The 16,992-nt window shown below is 46.4% G+C and overlaps 1 protein-coding gene across 5 annotated transcripts in view; it reads right to left on the bottom strand.

Annotated features, from left to right (window-relative positions):
- The window catches only part of ANO2 (anoctamin 2), a 339,770-nt gene that overhangs the window by 37,983 nt on the left and 284,795 nt on the right, over positions 1-16,992 (bottom strand). For all 5 annotated transcript variants that reach the window (XM_040462871.1, XM_040462873.1, XM_040462872.1 and 2 more), the window contains 3 exons: positions 6,137-6,248; positions 3,898-3,955; positions 3,633-3,733 (listed from right to left, as the gene is read on the bottom strand). In XM_040462871.1, coding sequence (XP_040318805.1) covers positions 3,633-3,733; positions 3,898-3,955; positions 6,137-6,248 — 271 coding nt within the window. The remainder of the gene's footprint in view (positions 1-3,632; positions 3,734-3,897; positions 3,956-6,136; positions 6,249-16,992) is intronic.

Here is a 16,992-nt window from a genome sequence, read left to right as displayed (position 1 = left end):
CCTGGAGGGAGCTGGGCTTCTGCACGGCCCTGTCTGGGACACCTGCCAGATTTAGGGGCAGCAAAGGAGAGTCTGAGAGAGTTGGTGGAGCTTATCCAGGTCCCAAAGGGCAGCTGTACAGTAACCATGGACATGCCTAGTATCTGTGCCAGCCTTGTGGAAGCCTGTGGGATTAAGAAGTGATAATATTGCTCTAAAGCAACGTTTCCCAAGCAACAGTCACATTCCAACAGCAGTTCATTTGACACCTTTGGAGGTCCTTACACTTGGCCCTCATCTCATTAGATGCTCCCGTTCAGCTCATTTCCTGCTCCTGTTCAGCCCCTCTGATGGTGGTTAAGGAGAAAACCCCAGTCTGCTGCTGGCATGTCTTTAACAACTCCCCAGTGCCCGTGCAGCTTCCTTTAGAACAAAGAGAATGCAGATCTTAAGCTAATGTCATTGGTTATTTAATAATGTTTACTTCTGACTGTATTTCTTTCTACTGTGATTTGCTGTTCACAGTAGCTGATAGTGTTCATGTTCCATTTTCAGAAATGTAATGAATTTAAATAAAACATGAGTTGCTTTAGAGGAAATTAATATGCAACAGTCACTTAGGTAGTTATGGAGAAAAAAACTTAAAGGTTAGTTCACAAATCACCAAAGATTGGACACGGTGTTCTACAAGAAGCCTACTAGAGTATACAATTCTCAAGGGCATTAAAATTGTGGTTATGGTATGTTTGTAAGACACACACACACACACACACACACACACACACACACACACACAGAATCTACTAAGAATGTTGCATCCTTCAACCTCAGGGAGAGAGGTAACTGACTACCTGGCTTACTGATAAAGGTCACTTAGATAGTCTCTTAATATTTTAAAACTTTCTTTGGAAGAATCTTAGAAAACTACTTCCAGAAGTAGATGATAAACATCTTCTAATTGTATAATCTCATGTTTTTTTACCCCAAATATTCTTAACTAGTATAATCACCTACCTAACTCCTCAGCCTTGCTTCTGTTTTTAAAAATCAAATCCGGTATCTAAGACTAATATTTACCTCCCTTGGGGAAAGAATTTGATGTAGGCTCTGAAGGTACATGACTCAAAGGCCATCAGGCCCTGAACAGAAGAGAAAAACAGTGCTCCTGACTTGATCTTTTTAATCTCACTCTTGGGCTTGCAACAGTCACAAAGCGTCACTTACAAACATAAAGCTAATGACATTCAGTAACACCTTGGCTGCCTGGAGCCCCTAAGAACGGTTCTTCCTTTCTCGGATTTCATATGCTCTATTTTCGAGATAGCTGAGCATTTATCCAACCTTTATTTGTACATAAGCCAGGTTGCATGAAAATCTTTCTAGAATAACTTTAACAAGGTCACACAGTGAGTATACTACAATGGCTCAATTTAAACCCAGATCTATTGGACAATCTCTGTCTTACTGAAATGTGCTACCCCCTCCAAAGAATTCAAGATCAATGGGTCCTATTCTTATCATTTTTCTCTTCTTCCTGTCAGGTCAACTGTCATATCTCTTTTGACTTGGAAAGACTCCTTTTTATTTTCTTGCTTATTTCATGTTTCTCAACTGTGTCATTCATATAAGGATATCTCCAGGTGCTTAAACTCTGGATTGGATGGGGTCTAATTTATTGAGAGTGGGTTCTGAGCAAGGAGGGGAAAATCCAAAAATCACCATCATAGTGATTTAATGTAACTGAACTCAAAATACAACCTGTAAAATTACAAGAACTTTGGAGACAGAAGACTCCAGGGCTTGGTAGAAGGATTTCTGCTCTACATCCTCAGAGATTAATTACATACTTATTATTATAATTAACTATATATCTTATGTAGTTCATATATATATTATAATTAACTACACAGTTAAATTGTATGTGTCCTTTAGCAACCTAGAAACTGAAATGAGGAACAATCTTTTGAAACAGAAGTAACTTGTATTTGGAAGCAGCAGTGCCCAGTTTTACTGAGTAGAGGACATGGTCACAGAATGTCACAGCTGAAATGAGAACACCTTGGAGATGATTCTAATGCCACTATTTTCATCAGGAGATGAGGACAGCAAGACTTAGAGAAGTGATTTGTCCCCAGCTTCATGAGTCACTGTACAATTTGCATCAATTAATTAAAGTGTGGCATATTAAACACATATCAAGCATAAACAAGAAAATTTAGCCTTTGAGGCAAACAGCCATGTGTTAACCTCATCTGTTATGAAGTAGATGGGTGGGGGACATGCCAATACACTGTCCAAACATATGCCTGAGCTCTTGCCTCTCTTCTATCTATAAAAGGCCTCTGGTCCAGAGTAAATGGGCTAAGTAGTAGAGCAGATGTCCAGGCATAAATAAATCTCATGCCTGCAAGCTGTATACAATTCCATCCAGAGCAGAATAATGATACACTGGAAGGACAGGTGTCTTTCCCAGATGTCTGAAGGAGAATGGACACTTTCCTTTGTAGCAGCAGTGGAGGGGCTGGTCCCTTGGCTTCAAAGGAGCCAGATGTGGCTTTGGTACATCTTTTCTTGGTCTGTATATTTTCTGGATGTTTCTCCACAACAAATGTAGTCTCTCTCTGAGATGGTAAGCTCCTAGGGGACAGTGACCATGTGTCTTACCAGCTTTGCTTGACTATCACCGAATGACTGTCAACCAGAAAGCTGGGGATGGGGCACAGTTTCAGAGGGCTGGGTTTCTCAAAATTGATGATTTCCAGACTGGTGACCAGAGGCTGGCTGCAGCAGGGAGGTGAAACAAGATGTCCAGACACCAACATTCTTGCCAGTCCTTATACCAGAAAAACACACACCCAAGAGCCATCTGAGATTGTGTCAGTGTGAGGACAGAAAAGCACCCTAAGCATTCAGCCTAAGTAATGGTATGAGAACACCAAAAAGCAATAGAAATGTGTGGTGGTGGTGGTGGTGGTGGTGGTGGTGGTGGTGGTGGCGGCGGCAGTCAGGGGAGGGGGGAGGGGTTACATTTTTCTTTGACCTGAAGGTAGATTTTCACTTACTGCATTTTCTTTCCTTTTAGATCTAGTGCCTACAAGTCTGTGTTTATTTTCAAGTTGATCTCAATGCAACACTTAAGGGAAAGAAGTCCTTTTGTGAAATCTGTATAAAACCATGTGGGAGGAGAGAGAAGATCCACATGCAAATCCAGCCTGAGCTTCATCAGCTCTGCACCATTCCCTCCTCCAAGACCACGTGTGTCTAAAGTATTACGTAGTATTTCCCCCTTTCGTATTCATTTCTACCCACCATAATGAAAGTCTACATTACTTATTCAGTGGGAGGACAGCGAGCATTAAAAATATTTTACACTTTGAGGCCCGAGATACCTGAGTCCTGGCTCTGCCACTTAGTCATTACATTACTTAAGCAAGTGCTTAATCTTTCAGAGCCTCAAACCTCCCCAATCAGATGGGTAGACAAGCCTCGTGGGAGGGGCCCTGCCTCATGGAGAAAACTATTGGCAAGTGGGCAGAGGAGTAAATAACCAGGCTCTCTGAGGGGAGGAGGCAGGGAGCATCCTGCTGAAAGTCTGGCCCTGCTGGGCTAGGCCCTGGTGGCAAGTGAGGAGATAAGAAGAATTCATTACATACGGGACTCCGATCTCAAAGATGTTATTCTGGATCAGCTGCTTCCCCAACATGATGATGCTGAGCTGAATGCAGAGCTCCATAAGGCAGCCTCCCGGAGCACACTGCCCAGAAGAGAAGATAACAGTAGATGTGGTTAAGACCAAGGGGAGCTCAGAGAAGCAAGGGCAAAAAGTAAAGCGTGCGAAACGGGGAAAGGGTGAGGCTGAGGCCAGGGGGGCGCCTACAAACCACCAGCCAGCCATAGATCACTGGTGGCTATACTTGCCTCTTCCATGCGGTAGCCATCAAATACATAAACGTAGCTTCCAGGTCTGCCCACGAACCTGAAATCCACAAGCATGGGAGAGTTAGGGAAGGAGAAAGGCAGGGTTGCTTGTAGGCATGGCCTTCAGAGTGGAACAGCCACCACCTGGCGTCCTCTTTGAAAGTAGGGGCTAAATCACCTAGGGCCCTCACCTGTACTACCCAGGGTTCCAGGGAATAGGGGCCGAGGCTGGAGCTGGTGTGGGGCTGGGAAGGTCACATGTGTGGGTGTGCATGTGTGACAATCTCTGAGCCTAAACACCACATGGTTTGCATGATATCTAAGTGTACTTTCTGTGCACCTTCTTCCCCCAACTAATGCCAAGAATTGAGTTCTGATTGCAGCTCCTCGGTGAGAGCTTTTGATTTCCCAGGAAATGAAGGGGGAGACAGGCCAAAGTTGCAAGTACAGATTCCTGGGGTCCGAAAAGAAAAATCCAGACTCCTAACTGAAAGCATCTGAAGGAATGGAAGCAGCCTGCCTCATGCTTCTTCCAAGTAGGGTCTATTTTACTGGGGAACAAGAGGATGGGGCAGGTGGGGGTGAAGCAGAGAGGTAAAAGCCAATCATGGAACCAGACAGGTAATGAGAAGATTCCTTTTCACTTGTAATGTCAGCCCCTCATCCACCTGTTGAAATCCTACCCATCTATTTAAGGCTCAGCTCAAATCTTTCCTTCTCTGTGAAGTCTTCTTACTGTCTCTGTTCACAATTACATATTTCCCCATCACTTTCTTAACACTTCTCTTATGGCATTTACTGCAGTGTGCTGTTGACAAGACCATCTTTTTCAATATGCCACAAATTTACCTAAGGGTCAGGACCCTATTTTTTGGCCTGGAATTTCCATGTATAAAATTTGCTATGGATATTAAATCTAGAGACAAAGCACCAGTGGAGTATATACCCATTAATACAGACAGTCTCTCTACTACTATAATTTCATAAGAGTCAAGAGCAGAGATCCCAGGAAGGACGCTGTGGTTTTGGTCAAAAAACATTTATAAGAAACTATCAAATATGTACAAGAACAGTTCTTGCTATCAATGCCTGCTTGATGAGATTTTAGTGATAGGAAAGCTTCCTGACAGTTAATCATTACTGGGAAATCTCCTTATAGGTAGCCAAGTGATCTAACCATGAAAAGTATTCATCAGAAGTCATTTTACATCCAGACAGTCTATATAATAAAGAATCTGACTGGCCTTTGTTGTTGGTTCTTGGGAAAGCCTCTACATCCTTAGAATTTCTTGGTTGGAGTCTCTTTGTTATTCATGGTGGCCTCTTGGGACTATACCTAAATTTATGCTAATGAGATCACTCAGGATGGGGGAGGCTGTGCCAGAAAAACCAACTATGTGATTAGAGGGTTGAACTTTTGATCCATGTAATAGCAGCCTGACCTCAGGGAGAGAAGGAGGACTGGAGGTTGAGCTCAGTCACATGGTGAATGATCTAACCAATCATACCTACCTACGTACCGCAACCTTACAAATTCTGGCCACTGAGGCTTGGATGAGCTTCATGGTTGGTGGTACACATCAACGTGCCAGGAAACTGATCCATCTTGAGGACACGGAAGCTTCTGTTTAAGACCTTCCTAAATCTCACCCTATGTGCCTCTCCCATTTGCTGGTTTGGATTTGTACCCCCTTTCTATCGTAAAACTGTAATTTTAAGTGCAGCACATTCCTGAGTTCTGTGAGTCATTCTAGAGAATTATCAAACCTGAGGAGTTAGTGGTCGTAGCCAGTGGGTACCAATCACAAGTGGCATAGGAACCCCAGGGCCTGCAGCTAGTGTTCGGAGTGAGCAGTCTCGTGGAAGATCATGCCCTTACTTGGTGAAGTATGTGCTAACTCAGGGTAGCTAGTGTCAGAAATGCATTGAAAGACTTCCAAATCACTCACCAGACCTGAAATTTCCTCCTACGTCATCCTCAAAGTTGGGATGTCCAGATTATTCTAAGACTCACCCTCTGGGGCCCAGGGTCAAATCCCTGCAGTTTCCCTGGTTACCTGAATCTAAAGATTCTAATCCAAAATGATGTGGTGCGAATGCCATTGTTTCAGGAATGACAAGGTGGGGACAGAAGTGGGGAATAGGACTGAGGGTGTGAATGGGCAGCAGGGACAAGCTGACTCTAGCAGGAACCCCTGTCTTAGTGACAAGTCACCACGTGTGACACCATTATACTCACCGCCCCTTGAAAAAGGCCACATAGAAGATAGGTGAGTAGGCATTGACAAACTTTAGCAAGAAAGCTTTGAGTATCAGGCGCTCTTCAAAAGTCTGTTCTGTTTTTGGAACCTCTGAAAGATAAGAGCAAAGATGCTAAGACTGAGAGGCATATTTTTCACCTCTTCAGAGTTTTAATCCCTATTACATAAGCCATTGGTCTCTTGGCTCTTACTGCTTCAGGGTAGAAACCAAGAGACCTGTCTCTCTAGCACAGCAGAACTGAAGTCATCTGGGAGTCCCAAATGGTTTACCAGATACTATGAGGCTACAGAAGGCCAAGGGTACATATAATCATCACCTTTCTCCTTCCACTTCCCTCTTCTTACCCACTCTAGCAATGGTTTCTTACCATACCCCTCTGAGGGGGATCTTGGCTGGCAGAACTTTCTCCAACCACCCTCTCTTCATCAAGGGGTAGTCAGCTTTTCCCTGTGTGATTGCTGCTTCCATAAGATTTTATCTGAACAAAATCCCTGATGAAAAAGGCTTGTTAACCAATGAACAACAGTCAATAGGCAGCAAAGACTTGTCTTGGGCACCATGACATTGTTCCTCTTTTCCACCTCCTCCATTTCTAGCAGGACAGCCTGGATCTGTGTGCTCTCTGGATAGGCTGAGACACTTCTCATGCACTCACTCAAATGATGAAGGATCATCAGATAAGTGAAATAAGCACAAGCCTAATAATGTCTCAAACTCGGGGGCCACAGCCCCATTGAGTTCTATGAGGTCCAAGCAGAGGAACCAGCTGATAATCCCCAAAGGGGCCTGAGAAATACTGAGCAGAAAACCTCACCGATGCCTTTGGAAGACCCGAGACCCATGGGATGCTCGGTGGACAACTGGGCAGAGTGTTTGATGGGGATTTCATAGACTGTGACAAATGGCTTGGCAAAGATAGGAGGTTAAAGGGTCACATTTCAGGGGCAGAAAGAAAGCACCAGCCCTGTATCATGTGCACTGATAAGTATCGCCTGAAAGCGTGCTGAGCACAGGGCCAAAGTACCAGGACCATGCTAGCCAGGAGGTTCCGTGTCCAGATGAGGCTGACACATGGACCCACCTGACTTGTCTGCCCACCTGACTCACACATGGCTTTTGTCAGAATCTTTGGAAAAGTGGACATGAAACTCTGTTCCCTCCCCTGGAATTCCTTTCCCTGGGCCCTCCTCTCATGTACAAATCCTTCATATCCTTTACCATTCAGATCAGATGTTGCCTATAATCTCCTTCCTGAAGCCTTCCCAGATGACGTCAGATGGTAGAAATCTCTTTTTCTCCTACAGTATTTTACATTTCTCTGTATTAATTACCCACATCCAAGCCCTTTGAAAACCACAACAGTAGCTTTAATTAATCCTCTGTCTTACTTGGGGTGGCCCTCTGTGTCAAGAAGTAAGCAGTTTGGGAGTAAGTGGCTTATTTGGGAAGTGCTCCCAGGAAGCTTGGGGTAGTGAGACAGGAGTGGGGAAGACAGCACGGATGTGTTCACGAACAATTTAATGCAGCAGGCTACCAGGGCTCAGTCCCACTGGGGGGTCTTCTTAGAGACTGTGAAACCCCCCTCATAATTATTACACTGAGGAGTGAGAGCAAGTGGAGCCCCTACCTGGTTGAAGGTTACTGCTGGACTTGACTCCCTAGCACTTCCACCTTGTCCTATGCATGGGCTGAGCATGCTCACAACCAGAGAACACCCACATGCAGGGAGCTGCAGTGACCTCCTGGGTGGCCAAAGGGATCATGCGCTTTCAGGAGTGTCTGCTCTGATCTGCTCCACACCTGTTGCATACATCTGCTATCTCACGTCATCCTTACCTACTTGTGTTGGGGTGGGGTGGGGTGGGGGGAGACAGTACATCTCACTGTTATAAATAAAGGCAGCTCAGATCCAGAGAGATTAGAGCCTTGCTCAAGATCACACAGCCACAGTGGCTCTTATGGATTACGTAAGAGTTAAGGTTTTGAACTCATATCTGCCTGTCTTCAAAGACAATTTTTACTCTGCCGCACTGTGAAATCAAGATCTTTGATTACTGTTTACATCGCACATCCTCTGTCACCTCCCCACCCTCCACCCGCAGTCTAACATGATATATACCTAGGAAATATCTGTGACTGTTCAGTCCACATTAATTGAACACCCGCCGTATGATGCCAGGATGAATGAAGACTTTACACTCCTCAAAGAGCTTAATTTAGCAAGGTCTCTGTGAAAACCTTTTGCAAACTGCTAAGTCTTTTCAAGATTGAATCTATGAGTGGCAAGGTATCATTTCCCCTCAGGTCATGGCGGAAGGGGATCTTAGGGAAAGAATGCTGTATTTCCATGATCTGTTTTCCCACACAGCACAGTGCGCCCCTCGTTCATTTGCAATCTTAGAACACAATCCTGAGGATAAGAGACAGTGCCCAACATCATCAGTGTGGTCCAAGCACAAGCATAAACCTACTAAAGAGACAGTCACAGGCATGTGTGAGCTCTTGGGGATGAATGGCCCTGGGAGGGGCCTTGAGAATGGGAAAGCTTAGAGATGCAGGTAGTGATCACAATTGTGATCTGGCCTTGACTTCTTTCTAGGCTGAAAGAGCCTTGGGAGATGAGAGCTACTCGTTGTTTAGTCATGTCCTAGCCCCCATGAGCCCTAAGAAACATGGCATCATCCTTAGGCAGACAGTGACATGGAAAACCAGCTCATTCTCCAGGTGCCTCATCATCCTGAAGCCTACTTGAGTTTGCTTATGCTTACGAACAGTCCTAGAGGCCCTGGCAGGCCATGCCGAACCTACAGAGCACCCAGTCACGCTATTCTGGGCTCAGCTGTGTGTTGAGGGGAGTGACTATTTGATTGTGTTACTCCAGAGGTGGCTGTAGGGGCAGATTTTTGCATCAGACACACCTGATTTCAAATGCAGAGCATAATTAGAGGTCTGAACTTCTATAAAAAGAATAATGACATCCGCCCAACAGGGTTGCCCTGAAAACTGCATAGGATTCTTAGAAAGCCCTCAGCCTAGTGCTTGGCAAGTGCCAGACCTCAATCAAGGATAGCTTCTGTTGTCCTAAAGTGTTCTCTTCTTGCATCACCTCCTCCAAGCTGGCAGTCCTGCTTTCTGCAGCACGGTTGGGCCATCCGTGGCCAGGTGTTTGTGCACATGTCTTAGCCCCAAAGATTCTGGGCATCCTTTCCATGTTGTTTAATGAGCACTTTCTACCAATCAACGGGGAGGATAGTGAGATCCTGCTGGCACATAGCTGGGAAAATCTAATCGAAACAGCCCGTCCTCACCTCTGCAGAAGTCCACCACCCAAGCTTCCCGAGGTTCTCCAGACAACTATGAAAATAAACACTGCCAGGGAATCTGGAGACACTGTCCTCATTCTATAGGAGATGAAGTTGGAAAAGTCTACCGTGCTATCCCTCAGCTGGCAGACAGCTTGGTAGTTTTCTCCTTCCTTCCACGCCTGGAGGGACACGGCATTGCCCATGAGACAGACGTCTGGGCCAGTCCCACACTGCCTTGCCCAATAAGCATTTGGATAATGATCTGTGTTCACCATTTACAGTGAACACTGCCTCAGCTGCCATTTCTTCTTTAGTTTATGTACATCAGCAAAGCCCCTCAGATATTTAAACTGTAAGGCCTTTTCTGTTCCTGCTACAAATTCTGCCTGACAAAGAGGCCAGTGCATCCCTGTTTGATTTATGCTTCTCAAGTCTTCCCTGGGCTCAAGATCCACATCCCTTTCTTCGGTCTGATTCCTATTCTCCTTGACAAAAGAAAAAAATGCTGAGGCCCAGGAAATGCTTACCATCAATTTCTAAGGTCACTTTCCATTTTAAGATCTCATAACCATAGGGGTGCCTGGGTAGCTCAGTCTGTTAAGCGTCTGACTTTAGCTCAGGTCATGATCTCATGGTTCGTGGGTTCAGGTACCGTGTCGGGCTCTGTGCTGACAGCTCAGAGCCTGGAGCCTGCTTCAGATTCTCCCTCTCTCTCTTTCTCTCTCTGTGCTCCTCCCTGGCTTGTGCTCTCTCTCTCAAAAATAAATAAACATTAAAAAAAAAGATCTCATAACTGTGAACCCCCATGTGACTGTTAACCCTCCCTTTCCCAAGCCCCATGCCACCCTCCCCTCGCCATGCATGGTTTGGGTGGCAAAACAATGAGCATAGTCAGATACACCTTCTGGTAGGCCACAGCTATCACTAGATGTACTCTTCTAAGCATATTCATTGAAAGAATGAATGAATGAATGAATGAATGAATGACATGAAAAAATATGATTTGGAATAGTGAAAAAATATTTATCACTAATTAAAAATTCCCTGTCATATTCCAAGGACCACTGTTTGTGGGTATGGAGTCACAAGAAAGACAGATCTGCCTAATTTCAATTTCAATTTAATTTAATCGATTTAAATTTCCCTACCTTATCCACAAGATAAGAGCTGGGGATGTTGGGGTTAGATGCAGGGCCATGCCCATGCCACGCGAGGGGCAGGGAGGGACAGGAGGTGAGGTGCTCTCTGCCAAAGAAGAAATGTAAGTGATGGGGGAGGGGCAGAGGCACCCAGCAGAAATGTTCATTAACTTCCCTGTCATTTGTAGTGGGATCCCATCATTAGCATCTCCACAGAATCTTTAGTAAAGACGCATTAAAACCTGCTTTCCTCACCAGTGTTGAAAGAATTCTGGGTTTGTTCTTAGGGGAGGGATATGCCAAAGGACTGAGTCCTGCTTCAACATGGCCACAGGTCATGAACAGAGACCACCATGTGCCCTGTTGTGTTACAGAGGAGAAAGAGACACAGAGAGAAGGAAGGAGGGAAAGGGAAGGAAGGAAGGAAGGAAGGAAGGAAGGAAGGAAGGAAGGAGGGAAAGGTGGAGGAGAGAGGGATGGAGGCAGAGAGGAAAAGAAAGGAGGAGGAGAGAGGAGGGGAAGGGAGGAAAGAGGATGGAAGGGAGACAGGAAGGAGGAGGGGAAGGGAAGGGAGGGAAGGAGGGATGGAGGGAGGGGAGGAAGGAAGCAAAGGCTTTCAGTAGGATTTTGAGCCTTTGTCCCATGTACCTAAGGCAGCCAATTCAACAGTAACAACCACTTCTTGTCTCTCATTTTAAAATAGTTTGGATATAAGAAAATTAAAACTGATGTCACCCCCAAATAAGTATTCAGGTCTAAGGAGCTGAAAATTTGGAAACTTGTCATGTAAATGTGGTTAGAAGGGGATTAAGAATGAGGAACAGAGAGGCACGTGTCTTTGATTTTCTTTTATAATCTCCTTTGAACTCTTTGTACTCAGATCTCCCAATCCCTGCAGGAATTTCCTCCAAGTTCTGGGGAAAGAGAATCTGATCCTTTCAGGATGCTTTACTCCAACTGGAAATGAGTGGCTCCTTTCCTCCATACTGATAAATCATGGGCCTAGTTATTATTTATTAGTTTTATTTCTGAAAACAGCCTTTGCCTGCACCTTTAGGGCCATGAGCCATCATAAATAATGGGCATTTCCAATAAACAATCCAAATCCGCTTGATAGGCCACTAAATCAGCTGGATGCCCCCACCTCAGAGAAGCTCTGCAGCCATGTAATGTGCTTCACAGAGCCTTCCAGGGAAGGCTCCCAGGGAATACCTTCCAGGGATGGAGATAAGTGGGGTGGGGGTGGGGGTGGGGTGGGAGTGTTAAAGCCCTGAAGCTCCAGTTAGACTATTGGATCTGTCTCAGTAGCCAACACTAGGAACCTCATCTGTCTATGACAGAGACTATATGACTCAAGAAACAGAACAAGTTTTCCCAGGGTCCACTTGGGATGGGATGGTGTCTTCAGTACAAGCAGAACAATTTGTACTGCAGGCCACTGGGCAGGATCCTCTCATAAGACACAGACCTCTGGAGTGGTCTGAATCTGAGACCGTGAGAAAACAGCCCAGCCTTATGCTTCATAAAACTCCAAGCCCAGTGCCTTTAGGCTACAATTGCTACAGGGAGGTGAAGTAGGGAGTCAACACAGAGAGAGTGTGGGTAAGTAGAAGGCAACCCTTCTCTGTCATTATATGCTCCTGAAATCCCATATCCCCCAGAAAGTCACCCCAGGTTGACTGGAGGCCTTCTGAGGGTTTCGCCTGCTCCCAACCTGTTGAAGCAGATTTCCAACAGAGGGCAGACTCTATCCAGGACCAGGAAGGGCAACCACATGGAATTCCTGTGCAGAGCCATTACCCAGCCCCCCTTTTTGTTAAGTGTTAAACCTCTGGAGTGTTGTGTCATGAAAAAATATGAGTACAAATGACCCAGCTGTAAACTGCCTTGGAAAATAATTAGTATGAAAGCCCAAGTTAGTCCCAGGGGGCCAGCTCAGAATTCAAAGTCCCCAGAGCTCCATCCTAATCATATGGAAACAGTATGGCCAGCAAGAGGATGCCAGCTGCAGAACCTGAATTTTTGAAAAGCAGCTCGGGGTAACTGGAGCCCCCAGCAACCCAGACAGCAGATATAGAATGATGGTGACAAAAGGAAATGAGATGTCCAAGTGTATGTTTCAGGAAGTACCAGCCCTGGCACTGCTCTGGGCAGAAGGAAGGAGGGCCTGAACTTGTGTGGCTGAGTCAGAAAGCAGAAGTGCCTGCCCCTCTCCCCGCCTCTCCCCCAGGGCAGATCCAGCTTCTGCAAACAGCTACGTTTTCTGACAGCCCTACCACCTGGCCTTCAGTGTGTGTGTGTGTGTGTGTGTGTGTGTGTGTGTGTGTGTGTTGGGGGCAGGGGCAGAGGTAGGTGTGTCTCAGCCTCCAATGTGATGCTGTTGCCTTGTTTGTGTCATCGGAAAGGAATCACCTTAGGAGAAACCAGCCAGCTGGGTAATTAAGCAGCCAGAGCATTGCCTAAAGGAGCTGAGAGCCCCAGAACTAGAGATTAAGGAAGGGCACTCCTGAGATATGCCTGAACCCTAGAGAATTCCGTAGTGCAAGGGATCCCTCCTTTAGAGTCAGGAAGATGACTTTTGATCCCAGACGAAGGGACGTGAGACCTGCTGTGCTGTCTAGCAGCCTAGCCCAAGGTGACAGCATCACAGCATCTCATTTTTAAGAAAGAAGGAGACTAGGGGCGCCTGGGTGGCTCAGTCAGTTGGGCGGCTGACTTCAGCTCGGATCATGATCTTGCATTTTGTGAGTTTGAGCCCCATGTCGGGTTCTGTGCTGACAGCTCGGAGCCTGGAGCCTGCTTTGGATTCTGTGTCTCCCTCTCTCTCTGCCCCTCTCCTGCTCAAGCTCTGTTTCTCTCTGTCTCTCAAAAATAAATAAAGATTAAAAAAAATTTTTTTTAATTAAAAAAAAAAAGGAGACTAAATAGGACGGGAGCATCTGGGAGGGGGAAGAGGAAGAGAGAGAGACTGATTAATACTGTTATGGGCCAATCAGGAAAACCCCATGCTCAGTGCCCACTATGTGCCGGGCACTATACGGGCACTTGCCATGGATTCCCCATGTGATTGCTATCACAGCCCTGTGAGGACTGTCTCCCCATGGCAATGATAGGAGTGGGGAGACAACAGGTAGGTGTGCCTGGTTTGTGGCCATCGACACTCCCACGACACCAGTGGGTCATCTTGCAAACACACACAGGTCTGGAAAAGCCCGGTGAGAAGGAAGGGAGTCATTCCACCTTAGCCCATCTCCTCATGCCTTTCCAGGGAAGGCAGCTCAGAAGGAATGCTTTTATCTTTTTCATCCTTCCCTAGTTCCACAAATGTTTATCAAGTGACTATTGTGTGCCAGGCATCAGGCACTGGGAATACAGTGGTGGCCAAAACCAATAAGCTCCCTGCCATGAGGAGATTACAGTCTAGAAGAGGGGCATAGATTAATGAGACCATTCTGGAGAGCAATGAGGATAAAAGGCAGGGAGATGAGAAGAAAAGGGGGCAGGAAGATGGTTTTAGTCAGAGCGGTCAAGAAGGGCCTCTGGAGAGCTGACCTCTCAGCTGAGGCCCCAGGGATGTGGTGGAGGGAGCACGGACGAGCTGGGGAGGAGCCATGGGTGGTAACCACAGGGAAGGGCAGCAGACTAGAGAGACCTACAGATGTGTAGAGAATGGAAAGACCCCAAGGACTGGAACATTCTGAGCAAGGAGAAAGCATTTATTAGGCAGTAGAACTGGAGGAGAAGGCAGGGGCAGGTCAATGGGACTTCACAGGCCACAGAAGGGACTTAAACCTCACTGGAAGTACAATGGGAAGTCGCCTTGGGGTTTTGCACAGGGGAGGGATATAGCGAGATTATATTTTAAAAATATCACAGAAGATGGGCTGTGTATATGTGTGTCAAGAGGGAGATAGGTATGGAAGCAGAGAGACAAATGAGGAGTGCACAGTGGTCCAGGCAAGAGATGGCCAATATTAGGATGGAACCTGTGAACTGTGATCAGATCTGGGGTATATTTGAAGATGGAGTGGACAATACTTAACAGACTGGATTCTAGGTTTGAAAAGAAAGAGAGAAAGAGAGAGAGAGAGGGGGATAGAAAGAGTGAGTTCGGGTCCGGGATGACACTTGGGTTCTAGTACAAGCATCTGAGTGGTTGGTGGTTCCACTTCCTGAGAGGGGAAAAAAGTGGGTGAGAACTAACAGGTTTGGAGGGAAAATTAAGAATTCAAAGTTGGACACATGGAGTCCTTGGACCTCTGTGCTTCTGTCCTCCCTGGGCCGTGCCCCCAGTGGGATGGAGCACTGCATGAACTGTACCATCCTTCAAAGGTACCCAGCTAGCTTCAAGGAACCAGAGCCTTGAGCAAGTCATGGCCCCAGGTGGAGGGCACACCCTGTGATATCCCAAGTGCTTCCTGCTTCTGGTCTTTTTCTATTGTCTGTGACACAACTCACAAGGCTGTAACAGAAGAACACAGGAAGACCTTGGGCCGGAAGGACTTTTCTGTCCCAGTGTTCCCAGATAAGGGATTTATTTTTCTGCGCCTCACTGTCCTCATTCCTAAGATGGGACCTTCCTTAAAACATTTCTTGTAGAGTCTGAGGGAGATAAAGTATGGAAAGCACCAAGCATAGAGTAAGGGCTCCAACATTTGCTTTTATTATTTTATGTACCAAAGCATTCTAGCAGACATTTAATTTCTACACCTGCCTCCTCTTTAGTGAGACAGGTACCTGCAAGTTACCTAAAAATCTTGACAGAGTCCTCTTAGAAGATCGGGGTGGGTATCACTTGGGTTGGTGAGGGCCCCTGGAGTCACCAGGGTAACCTCTCTCTGAGGGAGATTCAAAGGGATAGTATCAGATCTACTGTGTTTTGAAGGTTAAGAAGACAAGCTGTATGTCCCGGAGCCTACAGGATGGATGGCATCCTGGAGATGGGGGTAGAGGCATAGACGGGTGTCCTGAAAGCAGGTGACCCTGATGGCTGCAGACCCTTGACTGAGCTCACTCTAGAGGGGAGGATCATCCTCCCTGAAGAGCAATGGCCTGCCCGGGGCCTGCGACCCGGAGGGACCCTCTCAGCAATGGCCCAGACTCTTCTGTCAGATGGGACAGGGCCAGCATCCAACAGCAATGCTGTGTAGCAATGAGAGGAGGGCTGGCCATACTGCAGGTCTGACTTCCCTGTTTAAATGTGGATGTTGGCCTGACCGCCTCTATGAGTCAAGATCCCATCAGGAAGCAGAACTCCCCTCACTGGTTCAAAGGAAGTGACCCTAATGAAGGTATTACTTACTGCAGTGAGGGGGCAAGGAGAAGAAATGGTGTCACTGGAGCCCAAGAAGGGCCATGAGGGAGGACTCATCCTGTAGAATCTGTGGATACACGCAGTTTTTTTTAAAGCTTTTTAAATGTTTATTTATTTATTTTTTGAGAAAGAGTGTGTGTGTGTGTGTGTGTGTGAGCGGAGGAGGGCCAGAGAGAGAGGGAGAGAATCCCAAGCAGTCTCCACACTATCAGTGCAGAGCCTGATGTGGGGCTTGAACCCATGAACCATGAGATTATGACCTGAGCCGAAATCAAGAGTCAGACACTGAACCAACTGAGCCACCCAGGCACCCAGAAAGGGTGCATTTTTGTCAGAGATGAGGGAGAAGCAGGGAAGAACTACCCCCAATTCTCCCTTGTGCCTGCTAAGCTTCCTTCTGCTCTTCCATGGCTTCCTATTGAAGTCAGAGCAGGGGGCCCCAGTGATACCATCGGCAGAGCCTCAGGGATGCAGGACATGGTGCAAAAGGGTGAAGAAGGGGTCTGGAGAGAAAACAAGGCAAACAGAGAATGCCCACCATACTCCATTCTCTTCTTGTGGCTTAAGTCTTGAGTCTGGGTTCTTAGAAACTCAAAGAAAGGGAGAGAAATATATCGGACTTCCCACTAACAGGAGATATGAGTGCTTCAGTGACTAACTGGAAAAAGGAGAGAGATGTGTTCATAGTTACCGTTCAAATTTGGGAAGAAATTCTTGCCAGTTATATGAAACTATTACAAGTAGCATGCTGCTAATAATAGTTTCATATAACTGGCATGGATTGTTCCACGAACTTGGGCTATAACCATGATCAGGTCTTTTTTATTATTAGCAGCAGCCTCCCATGATCCAGGACCCTCCCAGACAACATTTACAATACTTCGTGCCCGCAGCACCAAGGGGGCCCTCAGACAATGGCAGAATCCACTTTCACCACACCCTTCCCCTGGCCTCACAGATGGGCAGGCAGGAGGCTCTTCCTCCCCAGTTGCCTGAGGCCACCCAGAGAGTCAGGAGCTCAAATACAACCCCACGGACCTGACTCAGGCCAGATTTCAAATTACCAGCACTACAG

The sequence above is a fragment of the Herpailurus yagouaroundi genome, unplaced genomic scaffold, assembly GCF_014898765.1.
Source record: "Herpailurus yagouaroundi ecotype Mexico unplaced genomic scaffold, PumYag 355, whole genome shotgun sequence".
Classification (NCBI taxonomy): domain Eukaryota; kingdom Metazoa; phylum Chordata; class Mammalia; order Carnivora; family Felidae; genus Herpailurus; species Herpailurus yagouaroundi.
Note: the sequence above shows the minus strand (reverse complement) of the source record. Positions and strands in the feature narration are given on the sequence as shown.